Below are 20,781 nucleotides of genomic sequence, written 5' to 3'. Positions count from 1 at the left end.
GAAAGTTCGTCGAATTTTCCGCACGAACATGAAGTCGAGGAAGACCAAACTAATGTCGATAGTCCACTAGACGACTGGCAACTGCAGAGGTGCAAATCTCCGACCCGACGAGCTGTTGACTGTAGAGTGTGGGTGCACTGAGCACTGAGCAGTTGAGCGCCTTCCCGTGTCCTGCGGGAGTCTGTGTGGACGGTATAACCCTGCCTGGGCGAGCCTTGCGCTGTCGCCATCTACACTGGATACCATGCTTGTCTGGCTGTGAGCGCTACCAGCTCTGTCTGCGATAGTGCTGTCATCTCTGCGGCGAGATGCAAACTCTGGGGCAATGTTGAGCCACTGCTTGCTCCAATGCCTTCCGATTATGGTCTTTGGGTGATGAGTCAGCTCTACAGATCACAACTCCACGAAAACACTTCTCCATGGTTATGTTTTATGAAGCAAATGGACAATGATTACATGAGCAATCGTACAGCGCAATGCGTTCAGTATAAAACGCACACATTCCGGCATAGACCTACCTCCATTACGGGAGTTGCACAAAACACATCACGGAGTTGACCCGATGTCACAAATAAACAAACATTCTGGAATTGCGTCACAAGTATCACACAAACACACGCGGAATGCACAGCTGAACAAACAGCGTCCCCCGATGCGGGATCATAGGCAAGCTCAGGTGATTCACTTTTACACGTCGCAAGTTCTCAAACTTCCTACAAGTCACAAACCAACAGCCTGTGGAAATGACGAGCATGCGCACTAGGAGTCACAGTTTTAACACTTGTATGCGTCTCGAAATGGAACAACTGTCCACTTCGCACGCAATCAAAGTCGGCACATCCGAAAGCTGAGGTCACATCTCATGACTTGCTGGCAGCATTTTACAGTTCAGACTATCGCCTCTCTCAACGCTCAAGTATTGCTAGCCGACTCCGCTGCCGAATACCACAGACTATGTCTCACTGGAACGTGGAAATTCAGCGGCGGTAACTCTGCGAGCGGACGCGCACAGGACGGTTTGAGCAGAGACGACATTTCAGAGCCGCCCCTCAGTCAGCGATATGCTCCTATGACGTCATCAGATGTGTCACATATCACTGAAACTCACGGTACCGTCATAGCGACATGACGTCATTACGACATGACGTCATTACATGAGAATCGGGCAGAGCGAACTTTACACCACGACTGAGTGAGCACTTTATGCATGGGTCCGTGTCTCCCTCTCACTCCCTCTCACTTCTACAGTATTTACAGCTAACCTCATCTCACCAAGCTCACATACTGCCTCGCATCTTGCACATTGACCATTGCACGTTGCGGGGCCACGCCCCCGGGCAGGCCGGAGCCCCTCCCCTCCCGCAGCTCGGCCCCCTCCCCTCATGAGACACCGTTGGATATTGTCGTGTGGCCGAGTTTGTCGAGCTGCTCGTCGCTGCAGGCCGTCTCGTATGAGGGGGGCTCCTCGGCGATCACAGAGAGGTAGGCGGGCGGCGGGTCGTACGTCCTGCGGCAGAACAGGACGGGGAGGGGTTAGATATCTATACCTATCGACAGAAGTCTACACAGAGAGTTTATTTGGCAGTGCTTTTTTCAATAGTTTATAGATATGGGCAATTAAAATATGATAATTTTGCAACGTGTCTTATGCTTAGGAACAAACATAAAAAACGTGCTATGTATCACACAAGGTTGGGTATGGATAAAAAAAGAGGTAGGTAGTAGGTATACTGCCATGAGTCACTTAGTGCAGTACCTGTCCTGTCATCACCTAAGAACATGGTCAAGTACCCTCCTTCTGATATGTGAATACCGATAATCACACTGACGCCAACCTAACATACACCTTTGACACTTCACCACGCCTACCTGTGCAAGTGATGTCGTCCGGGCAGCGGTGCGCGCAGGGCCACCACCGGGGGAGCCGGAGGGGGAGCTCGGCACGGGCGGGCCGCCTCCTCAACTTCCTCACTGGAACAGAGAGAGAGAGAGAGAGAGGGGGGAGAGGGTTAGAAATAGAGTACGGGGAGCTCGGCACGGGCGGGCCGCCTCCTCAACTTCCTCACTGAAAGAGAGAGGGGGAGAGGGTTAGAAACAGAGCACGGGGAGCTCAGCACTCAACTTCCTCACTGGAATAGAGAGAGGGGGAGAGGGTTAGAAACAGAGCACGGGGAGCTCGGCACGGGCGGGCCTCCTCCTCTACTTCCTCACTGTTGGAGAGAGGGAGAGAGAGGTCACAAATGGAGGACGCGGGTAAACTATCGCTTCGTCACTGTAGGCATAGCTGGTATACGCAAGGGGAGAGGAGGAAAGGGTCAGAAATGTAGCACGGTGTGAGTTATTATCCCCTGTGGATGGTATCTGCATATGTGATATGTATGTGAAATGGCGCAAGGTCACTGACCTTGTCAAATGCCACGTAACCATTCCCAGTGTCAGGAGCGATATGACGCAACGGTTAGGTGTGGGGACGAATCAAACATCTATGTTTTAGGTCAGGTCACGGTTGCCAGATGTCGAGCCCCGTGGGTCAGAGGTCAAGCGACTGGATATCGGTGACCAGAGGCTAGATGTCGGCAAGAGGTTAGACTGCAGAGGTCAGGTCAAAGGTCAAATGACTGAACTCAGGTCAGGGTCAGGCCTGAGGCCAGATGACGGTCAGGTCAAAGGTTGGATAATGGTCAGGTCAGAGGTCAGATGATGGGGTCAGGTCAGAGGTCAAATAACAGGGGTCAGATAATAGGTCAAATGGCGGAGGTCAGTGGGCAGGTGCCTATGATCAGTGTGCGGATGGGTGGTATTCCCATAGGTCCTACACTGGAGCAGCGCTGAGTAACAGCTACCCACCAGTCGGTACGTTCTAATTTACCAACGGAATGCTGGGGAGGTGCAGTGTGCTGAGCGATGACTGCACTACTCCATGAACATTGAACACACATGTGAGTGGCAGGTCATTCCGTACACTCTGTCATGCATAAAGAAGTGATGTAATATCAGCGAACAAAGTAAATGGATGTTTGGTAGTGCGATGAGTGCACGTGATCCAAACCATCCAAACCGCAGTTGCAGTGGGTGAAAAGGAGCGGTAAGGAGCGGTACGCAAGCCGAATTTGGGGACAATCTCAGCGTCAAACGGCACAACATACGCGAAAACGGAACTGGAACGGGTAGGGGAGGGGTCCTACGGCTGGGGAAATAGGAAAAAGACTCGGTCAGGAGAGGGGCGATATTAGTCGAGTTCAGCTAGTCTGTCCCCCACCCGCCGTTAACCCAACAGCAACAATATAGCATTTCTTCAACTCATGTCATACACAAGCGCAGTGCAATAATTTATAACTTGGCACGGCAATGCATCGCTTTCCTTGCCGTCAGTTTTCTTTATACGAAAGCCTTCGTGGGGCATTGTATTCGACGAAGCCATAGGCACAACTGAGCAGTGCTGACGAAGGACGAGGGTTGCTTCATGGTTAACCCTATTAGTGGCAGGCTCCTGGCTACCCCCTATTAGTGGCAGGGGGGGGGCTGTTTACGACCCCCCCTTGATATCTCGAGATCTAACGGGCCGATTTTCAAAATTCAAACGGCATTCGATTTCGCTCAACGTGATCTACATTTCTAAAAAATAAAAAATAAAAAATATCAATAGGGGGGGGTAGAGGGGGGTAAAAACGGGCAAATCGCAGATACATTTTAGACTGTTTATCACGGCCAGGTTTCTGAACCAATCTTAACGCAACTTTTGCCGATCGATAGAGCATGAACCAGGAATTCACATGGATCCTAAAAGTACCTATGCATTTTCAAAAATCATAGGCGGATACATATCATTGAGATTGGGGGTACACAAAAAGTATAGTAAATAAGGTTTTTGTTGGTACTGTTTCTAAAAAGGGTGGTAATGGTCTTGTTATGTTACATTTTTCTTATGAGAGAACGACTACAATTGTATTGGTAATGCATAGGCGGTGTCAGGGCACCTATGTTGGGAGGTAAAACATAACCCCCCTTTTTGGACGCCTGGATCCGCCTATTATAGCAAAAACGTGTCAAAAGAGGATGCACAATAACTGTATATGTTATCACATGATACCTTTTATTCACTGTTCGTAAAACTGGTGCAGCATCGTGATCTTCGCCCAAATGACTCGCTTCACGAATAGGACCCCCCAATTCCCAGTGCTCTGGAGCCGCCCCTGGTAAAGTTATGAACTTGAAATTTTCAGGGAATGTGCTCAATTTAGTTTTAGGAAAAGTCAGAAAATTTCAGCATCGTAGCTTCAGCGGTTTCGGAGATATTCCCGAAAAACCTGAGGGGTGGATAAAAACAACCCCCCCCCCCCTGCCACTAATAGGGTTAAGCAGGTACATATCAATTACGTTCGTACAGTATTTCAAACGGCACCGATTCACGACAGGAATTCGATGTTATTGGTAAGTCAGACTTCAGAGGTCAAAAGAGTTTCATCGAATGGCGCTGTGCCTAAACAGAAACATAATGTTTGACGAGTTGCCAGCATTATGTCGAAGTTATCGTGATTGATCGACAGCTAATTTGGGTTTCATCAGAAGCCGGAAACTATGTATGAATGACACAAACACTCCGAGCGTCACAGCGTTGCATGTCCCGTAAGCCGTGAGCATTGTTCCGCGGAGTTCGTGATGTCAGCGTTGATCTAATAAGAACCGCGCGTAACACAGCCGTGACGCGATGATACCACGTCAGTGTATGATAATAGGCCGCCGGGAAGCCTGGAACTTCCACGAGACACTGCCCTGCGCAGTTGGCGGGGTATATCGTGCCGATAAACATATTGTTTGACATCATGTGCACAGGAAAGAGGGTTACCATGAACCACCGTGCGCTTTGTTGGCAACCGGTGTCTGGTATGCCTAGGATAAGGGTCGGTGCATTGGAGGGCGGCACAAAAATAGAAAGTTCATAATTAGGTACTTGTTATCCTTTACTTCCCTGCATCAAGGGTACCTATTATCACAAAACAAACATGACTTGAGTCATCGACCACAGACGTGTTTTTCTGTCTGCTGTAAGAGGATAAAGCAACGCCAGCATTACCCACCACATTACAACCACAAATAAACAGCAAAGCGGTGCTTGTTTCCCGTCAGTTTCGGGTTAAGCTAACCGGACGCTTTCAACGAGCACTGTTTGTACATGTGCAATGTGCAATGTGCATGCATTTGAAAACTATAGGTATGCAGAATCGGACCAGTTTTCAAAAAATGCGCTGTTGAAGCAGTACCTACTTTCAGGAAAATACTGGCCCTACTGAATGGTTGCCTTCAAATTGGTCTGCGGCTGACCCAAATCCCCTTTGGGTGTCCACCGAGCCTGTCCTGTTCTGATGCGTGTGCCCCTGACCTGGATAGCTGTGACTGAGGGTCTTCACAGGCTGCAGCGGCACAGGATATCGGCATCGCCACGCTGCACACGCACAGCCGTGACGGCGCTACACGGGCGTCCCACCTGCAGACTGCAGAAGTGCAAACTCCTGACCCCCGGCACACCAGAGGTGCCAATTCCCGGCAAACAGCAGTCAAAGGCAAACCAGACGGACTCCCAGCAAGAAGGCTAGCCTAGCCCGCCCCGCCCACTGCATACCAGAACTAAGTAGGAAAATCCCCCAGACGAGCGGTCCCCCTCTAAGGTCAAACTGCAGACACCCAGTACACCTCCCGCAGAGACCACTCGCAGAGAGTAAAGTTTAATGCACTGACCACTCTCCCATACAAGCCCGGTTCTCACTACCTACGTAGAGACAGGCTAACAGAACAGCTCTGTGTGTTTTCTATTCGATATTGATCTCCCATTTGCTTTTGATAAGCATTGCGGTAGTTCAAACCCATTTATTTGCAGGACGTGACGCCCTAAACCCAGCAGTGACGAAGAACACCAAATATGGTCAGATCCCCGGACAGAAATCGGCTCCTTTTCTGCAGGCAGCCCTCTACCATTCTTCCTTCCTCCTCGCTAACTCCATGCGACAGCCGTGGTCGGGCGGCGCTCAGTGACCAACCCGCACCCGGTGATGTCTAACCGCAAAACTGGCGCGGCGGCCCCCTATCACGAGTGGACCGAATGGCACGGGAGGCCTTGAGACGACTGGGTGTGTGCAGTCGAGTAAAACTGCCCCGCGGGGGCCACTTAGCAACAGGCACGGACTGGCCGCAACGGAGGCTTTGACCGGCCACTGGCGCACAAAGGACGGGCAGAGGAGGGGTGAAGGTTACCCGAGGGGGGGGATGCAAGGAGGATCAGGGGGGTCTGCGCACAGTCTGCTGATGAACAGCCCCTCTGCAATTACTGCAGACCAGTCAGAGGGAGGACGGGCGTCTCGGCCGGATGACGAACTGGATGATCGCCGCACGAGATAACGATAACCGACATCCCCAGACGAGGATTACGACATCGGCTTCAGCGCCGGACTGGACTGGACTGGATAAGAGCAGATGTATCGAGTGACGATGTTTAGAGGGAGAATAGGGCTTACATCATTACTGTCATTGTTGATCATATCGGAGACGGAAGGGGAGGCCCATCGAATTTGCAGTACCCACTACCCACCACATAAATGTATGTACTCATGGAGAGTGCGAGGCGCAAGCAAAGTAATTTTTATACGAGCCACGAGCCCGGCAGTCATGCCAATTTTTCTCTCGTATCTGGAATGGAACAGCCCTGTTAAAGCACAGATGCCTAGGCACGGATTGCGATAATCGGCTCGCCAATAGTTACATAACATATCATTGGCAGAGGACACTTTTGGCAAGGATTGGTCGGCAGGGGTTTGGCAAGCGATTGAGGAAGGGGAGAGAAGCATAGCCCGCGCCCCGCTGGGCTATTCAGCCATACGCGCCCTGCTGGGGGGGGGGGGCAGATTCTGCCCCCTGTCTTACTTCCGAACCGATGGTCGTAGAAAGACGGGGAAAACGGCAATCGAAAGCTCTCAACAAGGCGGATCTTAAGAGCCCAAATTTTTTTGCTTAAGTAGGTCAGAGGTCAGGTCAAGGTCAGGTCAAGGGTAGGTACAAGATGCAAGTTTCTACAGTATCGGCCTTGCACCGTAGTTGCCGAAGAATGGACTGAGACTGATTGCCCATAACGTGTTCTTAGACTACCAAGACAATATTCGTTGCATACAATGTCATTCAAAGGTCAAGGTCAAGGTCAGGTCAGGTCATGTCAGGTCACCAAAAACAAAATATAGAAAAGGGCATGTGCGACACATGTTTTATGGGTCATTTTACTCATAGAATTCAATAGGCACACTCAATAAGTGATATGGACCACCTCTGGATGAATTTCAGGTCGAAGTCAGGTCAAGGTCAGGTCAAGTGAGGTCAAATTTTGAAGTTGGTTGTTAAGGCCAAAAAAAGGTGTCTATCTGATGCAGTTTTTCACGGCGAATCGAATGGTGCTATTTTTGTTTCCGTACGAGGTCTAGAACTTCCAAAAAAATCATTTTTCAAAATTTTTGTGTGTCGTGACGTCATAAAATTTTGAATAACTTCCACATTTTTGAACCACATAGACCACTACTTTGACATATATTCCGGGTTTTTTTCGATACTCAAAATTTTGGATTTTATAAATATTTTCCCAAAAAAGTCAGTTTTTTGAAGAAAAAAAATTGACCAAAATCAAAAATTTTCAAAAAACCGAGATAGCCATTTGATAGACAAAGTAGAATCACGTATACCTAAACTTTTTTGTTACGTTTTGATTCCTTTAACAATGAAGATGTTAGCGGCGTTTGAAATTTTGCCATTTTTTAGGCGAAAATGGCGAACATGACGTCACTAAAACGTCATTTTCTCAAAAATTTCCGACGGATTTCGCTCAAATTTTCAGGGAACGTGTCAAATTGATGTATGATGAGGTACTGAAAGTTTGACGTCGCTGGCGTAACGCGTTTAGAAGTTATTGGCGAAAAGGGGGAGGGGGGCAGATTCTGCCCCCCCCCCCCCAGCGGGGCGCGGGTTAAGATAGTAACCTGCATGGTATACCAATAAGGCATGTATCTTAGTGAAAACAAGCGATAAAATACAAACAAGTATAAAGCGGTTGGCAAACATCGGATAATTAGGTAATTATGCCCTTTTGAAACTGGATGCAGCTTTCAAGATCTCGGACTAGGCGATTATTGAAAACCAAAGCTGAAGCAGAGAATAAGGTCAAGTACAAATAGTTAAGCTGGGATCAGGGCTTTTAGCCGACTGAGCAGAGCGCGCTACCTGGCCTGGCAGCGCGAGAGAACAGCTTCCCCGGCGCATTAGAAAGATGACGAACGGACCCTCGCCGTGTCGCGTGATTAACCGAACCTACCCCCGCCGTGTCACATGATTGGCCGAACGGACCCTCCATCCAAGGCCAGCCGTTCAGAGACCGGTCTCAAAATAGACCGTATGTTCGTCCTCGGTGAGAGATTTCACTTCCACCTAACGGTCCCTGCAGGACCGCCATTGCAGCAGCATCCGACCGCAGAACATTCATGACATCTCTGCACCGCCGTATGCCATTCCAAGCCAAGCCATTTATGGCGGTTCAGTTATTCCCAGAGAGGTTTCTCAACTGACACTTAAGTGTCCTCTGATTATCAAATTTGCATCACGTGCCATGAGTTCGGCTGTCACTGGAATATATCACCGCGGGAATAGATAGGGCTCATGTGACTAAAGTCGACGGTGGGGACGGTTCAGATTAGAGCGGCGAGTAACGGGACCTGGTCGAGCCCCGCGGATGCACCCGTCTGGTGCATAACTCAAGGACATGTCCGGGCCCGGTCAAAACATGTCACCGGGGCGGTCGGACCCTCACGTCCCCGATAAACGAAACAGGACGCTTTGCCTACTGCGTAGAACCACTGAATGCAAAGGTGTGAGCTGATTTCGCAGGGAAACCAGGCACGTCACCAATGCATTTTCGCAGCGATAGCAGCGAAAATGATTATTTTTGCATGTCTAATAAAGAGTACAATTTGGAATCGATGATGTGTGAAATACTAGTCGATGGGCAATTTTTGGCCGCATGAACCAACTTTAATAAAGTACTTTTAACGTTTGGTATGCGAACAGGTGGTCTTGAGTTATGTTTTGATCCGTACAGACAACTTAACAACACACAAGTTATCGTTACACGACAAAACGACCAAAGAACTTGTCCCAGTCACCATGTCTGGTTGACATTCCAAAGGTTTACGGCGAAAAAGATACTAGATAGCATACTGCAGTGACGCAACAGACGCCCCCAAACAACTGTGGTCGTTCAGATTAAGGACCGGATTAGAAAAGTCGCCTGTTCGTTCGGCGTTTAAGGTTAGCAAGGTCAGAAGGAACGACCACGGAGCTGCGTAACTAACTCTGTCGTGGTGACTCAGCTATAACAAGCGTCAAAACAAATAAAAAGGAATTCTTACAGCCGAATGTTACGCATTAATTTACACATACCTATGCCTACATCCTCTCTGTCGCCTTCTTCCTGACCTGGTAGGTAAGTGGAAGCGCCACCAGGCTTCACTACTAGATAACGGTTGCCAAACAAACAGACTGGCCACGAACTGCGGACACCCGCTCACCGGCGCCAGGTCATACCAGTCACGTTCCCAGTTGGTTAGCGGGGTGACTGGGCTATCTTTGGCACACCTCGCCCAAAGACCAGCGTCGGGAGGGACGGAGCCCGACCCGGACAGACTCTCCAGTGCTAACGAACATTGCACAGCTGAGGCCTACTGGTGTCGCAATGTGGCAGGGCTGGCCGGTCGTGCTGTATGAGAGAAGTGGGGGCTTTTGGTTTTAGTTTTGATAGTTATATCTGGGAGACGGATGCTATTCAAATTCGAGAAGCAGTCTTGAGAGGTATCACGCTTGACCAGATCACTAAAAAGCCAGTTATAAAAACAGCAAGGCATCAGTTATAGTAGGGATGCCGGAAGCTAATGGTTTCTCCTCTGTTCCGCTCCATGAAATTATCCCGTGTTCCGGACGTTGGCTTTGGTCCCATGGCTCAGCTGTGGCCCTGAGGCTAACCCTGAGGGCTGCCGCAGCTCTCGGTCAGGGCTGTGGCGGTTCACCCTCGATGCTCTCCTGGCTCATAATGTGAGTTCTTCTGGCGGCTCACAATGTGAGCACTCCCAGCTCAACCTACGTGCTCCCCATCCCCCCCCAGTCAACCCTTCGAGCTCTCCCGGCTCAGCTCAACACAGTTCACAACTCAGTACGACTCAGCTCAACACCCATCCGCGTGTGCACGTGGGCTCGAATGTCGGTCCGTCTCTCCCTCTATTCCCCTCCCTCTCTTGCTCTGTCTGTTCTCATGCGACTGACTGTCTGTGTGTGGGTAGATATGCATGCGGTCGTGGTTGCGAGCACTGAAACGCGATCAATCCTAGCAAGGGAAATGATCCCACGGAAGTTTGTGGAATCCGACTTGCTTCCGCGTCGTGAGTTCTTTGTAGGCTTGGAACTAGGAACAGGTGGCATAGCAATGAGCTTGGTAATTACATTCAGTTTCCAAGCAACTTGGAAATTATGCACGCTAGAATTTCATCCAGCATGCTGGAGAAAACGTGAACTTTGCTGCGAGGTAAACTTAATCCAACTTCCGAAAGTCAGGTTACCTAACAGCAGAGTCTAGGTTATCTAACACAAGCCCAGATTACTTGCAATGCCGCTTGAAGTAGAGCAATTGATGCCATTTGCAACGTCTGTACGCCAGTAATTTTCCACTCCTGAGCCGATGGTGCGGCTAGCAGAGAAGGTGACTTAAGAGTAAAAGAGGAGCTTGGATAAATAAGTACAAACTAAATAGTCCTCCTTGTTATGGCCGCTTCCGGCGGTTAATCGGTTTGGCCACGAGTCACAACAATATCCCAGGAGCGGCAGAATACGACGAAAACACTATGGCGGCGACCTTGGAACTCGTAGATTGACACCACACCAGCGGAACACTAGGAATTTGCTGCAGGGACACGTGGACTCGAATCCAATCCAAACAGGACATGAAAATGAAAATCAAAAATGTAACATCACAGTGGTGAGAAATATTTTGTTGGTTTAAACTAAAATAGTGTAGTTGCTTTCGTGAAACAGGGTGCAGTAGCAAGCACCGGAAACTAGAACATTCTTACGCCTGCAACATTTCAATCTTCTTTAAAAACTCCGCCGTGGATTCACGTCATGATGATAGGCGCATAAAACAGCATGCATGCACACTGCAGTTGCACGTCTAACCGTGTTTCATCGAGGCGGGATCACAGTTTCCTTTAGCACACTTTTGGGGCTTCCTAATGAGTTAATGCGGCGCATTACATAATAAGATCTCTGTGAATCCGTGCCAGCCTGTGCAAAAACCGTTTTGAATTTTGTATAAGTGAGATTACCTATAAAACCGTTGGAGCCATTTCACATTTTCATTACATAACTAATCCGTCATTATATTTCCCCAGTACGTCAAAGACGGTTATTGAACTGCGAAGGAATAAAAGATAGCGACTTGATAACTAAAAACATAAGCACAATGTCCCTGAAACAATGATAATCCCATTTTATCCTCGCTTAGCACCAATCCAGGACAAACCTTCGCACTTCATATCAAATTTGCATAAAAAAACCCTAGCTTCGTTATGCAATAGGACTCCAAGCTAGAAGTCTAGCCGGACCAGTCTAATGAGACACGATAAAGGCTGACTAGCCGCAGCTGCAGTTTGTCTTTTAAACAGCTCCCAGCCCCAGACAGTCTCAAATCTGACCGAGACACCGGGTACTAAACCCGCCACATCTGATCGGTACACAATGCGAGGAGATCAGCAGGTGCGGGCCCGGGAGGTATGCGGGTCCTGGTGAGATGATAACAGCGCCTCTATCAGCTCAGGGCTTGTGAACCAGAGCTGTTTTCGTCCGTAATCGGGTTAAGTTATAAATGGCGATAGTGGCCGTGGATTTCAGGGGCACCCGGACTGCATGGTTACAGGGGTCCAAATGGTTCAGACGTTCTAGTTAGTAGTTATTCACAGTTTAACTAGAGCCGTAGAAGTGATGGACTGCTCTCCCATGTATAACAAAGCCATGCAGGGTAGACACAAACAACGGGAAACATTTAATCACAGGCTAAAACACACTGATTTTTTGTCCCCGAGGAATAGCATAGACCAAAGCCACGCTTCTTACCCGCATCTAGCTACTGAGACTGAGGTAATAATCATTCCCTGCCCAGTGCCCATTCACCACTCTCGCCCGTTCGCACCAGCTCTCTACACCCCCTCCCCTCCTCTCTCCTCTCGCTCCCCTCTCTCCGTACAGGGCGGCGTACGGTGCGAAGATCTCTCCAAACGCCGATGATGCAATCTATGTGTCCGACCGTCCCTCTCAGCGCGGCCCAGAGCTATTGGGCCTGCCTACTTCTCCAGTGCCCAGAGCTAGCGCTTACCTACATCTCCAGCGCCCAGCGCCGGCGCCTACCTACATCTCCAGCGCCGCCGCTACATCTCCAGCGCCGCCGCTACATCTCCAGCGCCGCCGCTACATCTCCAGCGCCGCCGCTACATCTCCAGCGCCGCCGTTACATCTCCAGCGCCGCCGCTATATCTCCAGCGCCGCCGCTATATCTCCAGCGCCGCTGCTACATCTCCAGCGCCGCCGCTACATCTCCAGCGCCCAGCGCCGGCGCCTACCTATATCTCCAGCGCCCAGCGCCGGCGCCTACCTACATCTCCAGCGCCGCGGTTACATCTCCAGCGCCCAGCGGAGAGAGGCCGACATTGATTCCCGGTAACATGCACGCCACTGGCGCCACCGCGCTAGCGCTGGCGGTATTTAGCATCGAGCGGCATCTGATGCAAGGGTGTCGATCTGCATTACAGAGGCGCCTACACGTGGGCGCATACTAACGGTTTTATGGGCGAATTGGCGCGAGGGAAAGAGTTCGCACCTAGCACGTGAGACTTTCTGTGCGCGTGCAGAATATCATTAACCTACTGGTCTTCGCACCGATTCAATGCGCACCTGTGTTCCCTTGTGCACGTGCAACATGAGCCTTCTCAACCCACTTCTTCTTTAGTAAGAACTCTGCAACCACCGGTGAAAAAAATGGTACAGAGAGCCACAAGAACACTTTCGAAGCTATCATCCTACAGGAGCATGCAGCCCGCACGCTGGTAACATAACACATTGCTTTAATCTCTTAACCCGCGCCCCGTTGGGCTCTGCCGAGCAGCGCGCCCGGTTGGGGGGGGGCATTTTGCCCCCCCCCCTAAGATCTCGAGAACCACGCAACATAGCGACAAGCGGTAAACGGCGTTGGATAGCCCCAACGGGGAACTACCTTGTGACCCAATTTTATTGACCTAGGTCAAACCGATGACGTCACAGGTCAGGTCAAAGGTCCAATTTTCACCGTTTACAGGCACTTCAAGAAATGCGTTGTAAAATCGAGTAAAATGCATTTCATTGAAAATCATCGATGGGGAAATGTTCTTCAAACACATATTTTGCTATTTAAGGTCACTGATACCAGGTCAGGTCACAGAGGTCAGGTCACGGGGGGGTCACAATATGAAAGTGTCGTGTGATACATGTTTTATGGTCCATTTTACATGACAAATGCGATTATATGGGTCAGGCAGCCTTTGGGGCCAGCTTAGATCACGTTTTGGTCAAGGTCAGGTCAAGGTCAGGTCAAGGTCAGGTCAAATTAGGTCAAATTTCAAAGTTAATATTTTTGCATAAAATGGGTATCGAATCGATGCAGCTCGTCACGGGGAGTTCAATGGTGGTCTTTGTTTTGCCGTACGTGGTCTAGAATCGCTAAAAATTGAGTTCAAAAATTTGACGTCATCATTTTTGAACAGTTTTTTCGCTATAACTTGGCCAAAAAACGAGATATCGATCTGAAATTTGGTATGTATATAGAAGAGCGCTGGGACTATCACATATATTCCGGTTTGTTCGAAATTCGGAACAATTTTGGATTTTTTCAAAGTTTTTCTAAAAAAATCAATTTTTTGATTTTTTTGGTCAAAAACCAAAAATTTTGAAAATCCGAGATGGCAGTTTTGTAGCGCCGCTTTTTGTCTACTAGACCATATAAAGAACTTTGAAATTGCTTGATAACTGTAGATTTGGTGAGCGTTTCAAGATTGCATGTTTTTTGCTCATTTTTGCTCGAACATGACCTCAGTTTGACCTCAATAACTCCTGACCTAAGGTGACCTAAGACTTGAAATTTGGTGTGAAGGTGTCAAATTGATGCCCGGGAAGGTACTAAAAATTTGGCGGCGCTGCGCGCCGCCGTTTTCTTGCTATTCAGGAAAAACCACAGGGGGGCCAAAATGCCCCCCCCCCCCCCCAACGGGGCGAGGGTTAAATCTGAGCTTGGAGCTATTGGAGAATGCAAGACAACAGGGTTTCGCCTGAACTAGAGACTGGAATAATTACAATGATCCTGTAAGTTGAGAACATGAACTGGAAGACGTAAGAAATATTTCAAGCTACAATTTTTCGAAGTGGAACCATAACAGTTACAGATAGCTAGTTACCTGGCTCCTCTCCGCGGAAAGGATCCTACGCTCCGGTACCAAAGCCAAAAGCTGACCCAATCTCCCCCTTGGTACCCGCCAGATCCGACCAATTTCCGTGGGAGTGCCGCACTCCGTGGCGGCATGAATGCAATCAGACAGGGCAGCAATGCAGAGCCCAAAACAATGGAAAACCGCAAAGGCAAGACTGCCGACTTAGGGCGTGCTCTCAGAAACAGCCCCGGCCGAGTCGGATTATATGCCACGCCACTGAAATCGCACAACATTGCAACCGCACGCCATTGCAATCGCATAACATACTCCACGTGTGTAGCTTTGGTAACACCAGACACCGCAGCCGCATGGAAAACAATATTATTTGTCTGAACACGTCGGGATTAAAGTTTTCAACCGAGAGACGGCACCTGGGAGATTGGAGAACCCGTGATAATTCGATCTCACGGACAGATGCAGCTGAGCGTTTTTGCTGCCCAGTTTCACCGCCCGGAAGTTGGTTTCCCGACATGACATGCCGTGTGTTTTCAAACGACTGAGCGCTCACAGAGGCGCGAAGGTGGCGTGTAAGGCACACGACGCCAAAGCGAGGCATTCACCGTGGCGTGAGATGGCGGTCTGCCGTAATCGAATTGTAACGCCCTTGATGCCCGTCCGAGTGACTGAGTCGGAGAGCAGACATCTGGCAGAGATGGATTATAGCGTGTCGGCCCCATTACATATCATCACGGCCACATCAGTAGCCAATCTCCATCGAGCCGGCAGACTGAGGTCCCTGGCCGGCCCCTCAGCTCCCCTACATTAGACCATGTGACCCCGACCCCTACCAGTTCCGCCCCTACCGGCCCCTCACTCACGTGAAGACTCACGTGTTCAACAGCGGCGTCCAAGGCTGTCCAACATTGCATTGAATGGCAACTACGCGTATTATCCATGCGCTGGTACGCCTCTCGCCGTATACGCTTACGGGGGCGTAACGGGACGGTGCATTGAAATTCAACTTCTCGGCAGTTAGAGTACGACAAGCCATCCCTCAAAGTATCTGGTTAAGGCGAGTAACGGTGCATGGTCTCCGCTGCGGCCGAGGGGTGACCTTCGAGAGCCGAGCCCCCGAGGTGTGCCAAGCCCCCTCTCAGCCCCCCCCCCCATCCCCCCAGGGCCACAGCCGGCGCCGCCAGCCGCAGCACTGCCGGCGGCCGGGCGGCGCAAATGTTACCCTCTGTGACGTCATTACCAGTGATGCGAAGTAAGGTTCAATGAACTCGGCTCGGTCGGCCGTGTGGGACTGTTTCGGAAGTTTACGGCGCCGAAGGAAAAGCGCCCTGTTTCCTGGATTATTGTGGTGTGAACGGGCACTATAGGATAGTGATTGGTCAAAAGTTGTTTTGGTGTCAGTCGAATGACGTTGGTGCCACAATCAGCGCTATCTACCTACTGTGGATAGCATGAAAAATAATCCATCTATTGAGGTAACAGGTAAGCCATCCTGCCCTGGTACCAATCGACTTTGCCAGAAACCACGCAATGTGTTTCGCCGAACGTGAAACGCATTCCACTACACCAACATTGCAACGTACAATGTAATCGACGTACGACTGTAACATGATAAGCATATTAAATATTTTATACCTTGATGCAACAGTCGTGCATTGATAAGTAATTTAATTCTCATCACCCCAAGTAAGGTCGAATTGAGGGCAATATAGGTACAGAAGAGCGAACTCACTTCAACTGACTTATCAACCGTATTCAGATACAGCGGCCACCGTCATTCAACCAAGCTAGATATCAAAAAGGTACGTACTAAAACCGAGCTGCATAGGTCTTGTGCGAGTGTACGAATTGGCGGCACATTTATTACCCGTTGGTATGTAGAAAACCAGTACGGGGTCCATTATTACACCTCTTAGGTACTTAACATTAAATATTTATGGCTCATATGGTGCTTTCATGAGTTAACTGCGTTCGTTTTACTGCCCGCATCGCACGAATCCCGTAACTGAAAGCCCTGTGTGCCCTGCGGTACAGCATACCTTCAGGCGTTCGACCCTGCTGACATCTAGCTACAATAAAACAAATACACTTATATTATTACCGCCAGATGGCAGCAGCATCGAGCGCCTGGAGGTATACTGTACCGCAGGGCAAATACGGATTTCAGCTTCTTTTATATATCCCGTTCACAGGGGCGCGGGAACTACTTTCCGGCTGGGGGGGGCACACCATAATAGAGATTAACCTAGGGTACCCCCAAATCTAGTTTTCTCACCGGTTTTAGGCCACTTATTTTTCACCCCTCGGCTTTTTCAACAAAAAAAGAAAACATTTGCAAAAACAGTGTGGTATTCCGTCTCAAAGCTGTGGGGGCACCGCCCCCACGGCCCCAGAGCTGGGGGGGGCAAGCTGCCCCCACTGCCCCCCCGGCTCCCGCGCCTATGCCCGTTCACTTGTACGCAAAGCTCGGAAATGTATCTCATTAAGTTTCTGCGATAACATTTTCAGCAGTACTCACTTACGCACCATTGCGAGGCATAAATATTGTTTTCTGCGCATTTGTATTCTTCGCGATTTACGATTGTGATGGTAGAAAGTAGTAACCTTAAGCCCCCAAACTGCTGTCTTAGTTCAAATCCTATGTTAAAAGTGGAATATTTTCATGACATCTACGACTCTAATAAGCAGCAGCATACATCTCAGCTGTCGTCAGGACCTTTCGCACAGATAGATATCCGAGGGAAAACTCATCATCGATATCACAAGCATTCCCAGCCAATAAGTGTCACCCACGTGCAGACCTGTTTTCCGGCACCTCATGATTACGCTCCTCACACTTTGTACCGTCAGCGAGGAGACCCCCGCGGTGGTCTTCAACTTCCTGCGGCCCGTATCAGATAGGCAGTGACACCACGTCACGGCGATCGGTAGTCAGGCCGTCTGATGAATGACGTCCGTTCACACTCAGTTCTGATACGGGATGACGACGGTGATATTTGGGTCAGTCAGAGAGGTAACTATTTGGAGTCACACCTCATTGGGATGAGACATGGGGCTAAAATTCTGAACAGGCAGTTGTGACATCGTGGCTTAATGGTCGACGGATCACGGAGCACTATTATATAAAAACGTTATATTTCATATTACCACATGAAAGACGTGCTTTCCTGAAATACTTTCGCGATGTACATAAAATCGCTAAATACTTAGTTACGACTAATACAAAATTGAATTGAATTCCTCACAAATATTGAAATAAAATTAACATCGACAAGAAAGCTACCAATAAATAAGCGAAATGCACCTAATAAACCATATTCGGCTCCAGAGTCCATCAGCCTTCAGTCTGCTATGGTTCAATGAAACAGACTTTAATCTTCATTTCTAAATTTAGAAGAAAAACGCCGAGATAAACACAAAATACAGTCACAACGTCGAAAAGTGGCATGATGCAAAGCACCCACAGAATTTACGTGAGGAGCCACGCTACACTGCTGATGACTTAGATTCACTATAAACCGTGCTATCGCGGGGGCACATAGCACTGGTCTGAAGTAACCCCGGAAAGGCTCAGCGCGCACGTCAAGGGCAACCGGTGCGAAGGCAGCCAAGGCGGGCCACCCCTAAAAACGGTGACAGCTATCTAAAGCGGAATGGTAGGGACAACAAACAACAGATCCAAGAACGTGCTAGGAGCCGGAAATGTACCTTTGATAACTGGTGACGGCATGAGCCAATTATACTGAAACGAGCAGGCCGCGACCATCACAAAAAAATCGGAGTAAGCTGCTACTTTTGAACAGATCGATATAGGTACCGGTACGTCCCCAGCGCTATTCAAACAGGTACATGGTGTGCTCAAAACAGGTTTATCAGCTGCGAATATCTTATCGGAAAGGGATAAGTGGCCATTTCGATTTCCTAGCAACCGATCCCATTTCGAGCCATTTTCGATCTATGCCACGATACTCGTCGTCGTTTGATATTCACGTTTCTTCGTTCACAACAATCGCAATGTTTGCGGATTGACTATCAATAACAATGGTACTCACCATGTGCTTTACCAAGCACATCCGGGCTTTATTGAAAGATCAGCTGATTCTATCGCCATATCGCAGTAGCCACAGCGCGCCATCCCGGATGCTACCTTTTCCAAAGTCATTTGGTGCCCACTTCAGGAGGAAAGTGGCCATTTTCCTATCGAATGTATAGTGCGTGTTGGACAGACATTTCGGTTAGGTAAGTTTTCTTTTAACGTTAAATCCGTTCGTTCGTAGCATGGTGAGAATATAATAGCTGCGCTAGTGGATGTGCCAGAAATACAACTGTCGCGCGATGCAGTTGACCAGATTTAGATCCAGAATGGATCCGGTTTGTCCTTTGGCAGGTGTAGCCGGGACAATGTCACATGCCATGGCTTATATAAGCGGAGGACGATCGCGAATACAGCACGGGTACGCTGCCTGCGCAGCAGGCGATTCGTGCAGACAAGAGCCATTCTGGCAGAAGACTCCAGGCCGCACGATGCGTACTTTTCGAATGATTCTCAGCATTGTTTGTAACGAAGCAGACGGTAGGATGAGTGTATCATATAACCAATAACTGGTTGGAAGGATCATGTGACGAGGAGACGGCCATCAAGTTAATAAACGATGGTAGTTCACCAATCGTTTCATCATTTCTCGTGTATGTAAGTATAACCCTCCAGTCGTCCTGCACATAAGAGTGCTCCTCTAATTCGATCGACATTGTTTTTCACCGGACCCGTGACGGTAATATTAATTGGTGTGCTTTGAACGCTGCAGCGGAACACCTTTGTAAACCTAACTGAGGCCGTAATATGTCGATGTGTCTAGTTGGTGAATATGATCAAAGTGTAGGATCGACGGATGCCTAGATTACATCGGTCATCGACGCATGAAAATACTTCAAAGGAGTCATTCTTCAAAGGACGTCGTGGACGACAAAGGACGACACTGGTGGTTGAAAAGTCCGATGGACATCGAGTACAAATTGCCACAATACCTGATCGAATCGACCACTATTTACCATTGCTGACGTGTCTTCCAAAACAAACTTACGCCCATTAGCGGTTCATGAGCCCTGATATGTTGGAACGTTACCATAAAATAAGCCGTGCTGCCTCAGATTGGGTAAACCCAAAGATAATACCAAAACAGTCAAATTGAGACAAAAGGAAAATCACCGTGTCAGGAGCTGGAAGAGTGCAACACTCAATGCCCGGGGATCTGCGATACCATAAAGGTCTCCGATGTGAGTCACTCATGGGTGGAGCAAGCCAGACACCATGTAGCAGAGTCGTGATTTGGTTGGCTGGCCATGCAGCTGCGACCCCATGGTAACAAGATACATCAGCATGGGTTCTGCCTGGTACAAACACCGCATAGCAACAAAGGAACTCAACTTTCTATGGGTTTATGACCAGGTTCGTAATCCGTATCAAAATACCTAGTTATTTCAATTTCATTCCGGAAGTCGGCGACGCCAGGCCAGTAGTTCCCACGCCACGCCCCCCCCCCCCCCATCTCCCCATCCGCCGGTATCACGGTTCGCTGCCTCCCCAGCCCCTCCCCCTCTGTTACATACCTGTCTCGCGGGTCCACCGACTCGCTGCGACGTCGTCTCGCCTGCTGTCTGTAGGCGTACACCAGCACCACTACACCAACACAGAGCAGCACCAGCACGGCGCTGAGCGGCACCAGCGGCCCGCCGGTCAGCGGACTGGCCGTGGTGCCCCCCTCGTCCCCCTCGCGGTGCACCATACGCTGGTTGGTGGCCGGGATTGGTGTGCAGGCTGCCAGCCAGCCGTGCGAACACAGGCAGGCGCGGAACAACACCGGGCTGGCGTGCTCTGAAGAGTTGGAGCGAGCCAGCATCTCTCGGCACGTGCGCAGGATCTTCATGGCCTCTTTGGTGGACATTTCGGCTGTGTCGGGCGTGGGGCGCGCTGGCGGGGGTCGCTGTGGGGCGGAGTACCGGGCCGACCCACACTCGCTCTCGCCATTCGCGCCGCGGACTGCGGGCTCGTGGCGCGCTCCGCCAGCTGTCGGCGGCGCCGCAGTCAGCTGACCAGCTGCCACCGGCAGCGGCGCGCTCAGGGACGGAGGCGGGGGGAGCACCCGGACACGGGGAGACAGAGCCGGGGGGAGGAGCAGGCTGGGAGCGCCACTGACGCAGAGAGCTGGTGACGGCTCAGGCTGGTGACAGCTACTACGTGCAGGGG

At 49.8% G+C, this 20,781-nt stretch overlaps 1 protein-coding gene across 1 annotated transcript; it reads right to left on the bottom strand.

Moving 5' to 3' along the window:
- Window positions 1–413: 413 nt before the first annotated feature.
- LOC122370081 lies at window positions 414–20,572 on the bottom strand. The gene is made up of 3 exons (XM_043345344.1): window positions 20,145–20,572; window positions 1,870–1,971; window positions 414–1,507 (listed from the first exon to the last, which is right to left on the bottom strand). Exons 1-3 carry the CDS (start codon window positions 20,477–20,479, stop codon window positions 1,381–1,383), a joined length of 564 nt encoding a protein of 187 aa, XP_043201279.1. The 5' UTR covers window positions 20,480–20,572; the 3' UTR covers window positions 414–1,380.
- Between the last annotated feature and the right edge of the window lie 209 nt (window positions 20,573–20,781).

This window comes from Amphibalanus amphitrite, unplaced genomic scaffold, assembly GCF_019059575.1.
Source record: "Amphibalanus amphitrite isolate SeventyFive unplaced genomic scaffold, NRLGWU_Aamphi_draft 001095F_arrow, whole genome shotgun sequence".
In the NCBI taxonomy this organism is placed as follows: domain Eukaryota; kingdom Metazoa; phylum Arthropoda; class Thecostraca; order Balanomorpha; family Balanidae; genus Amphibalanus; species Amphibalanus amphitrite.
Note: the sequence above shows the minus strand (reverse complement) of the source record. Positions and strands in the feature narration are given on the sequence as shown.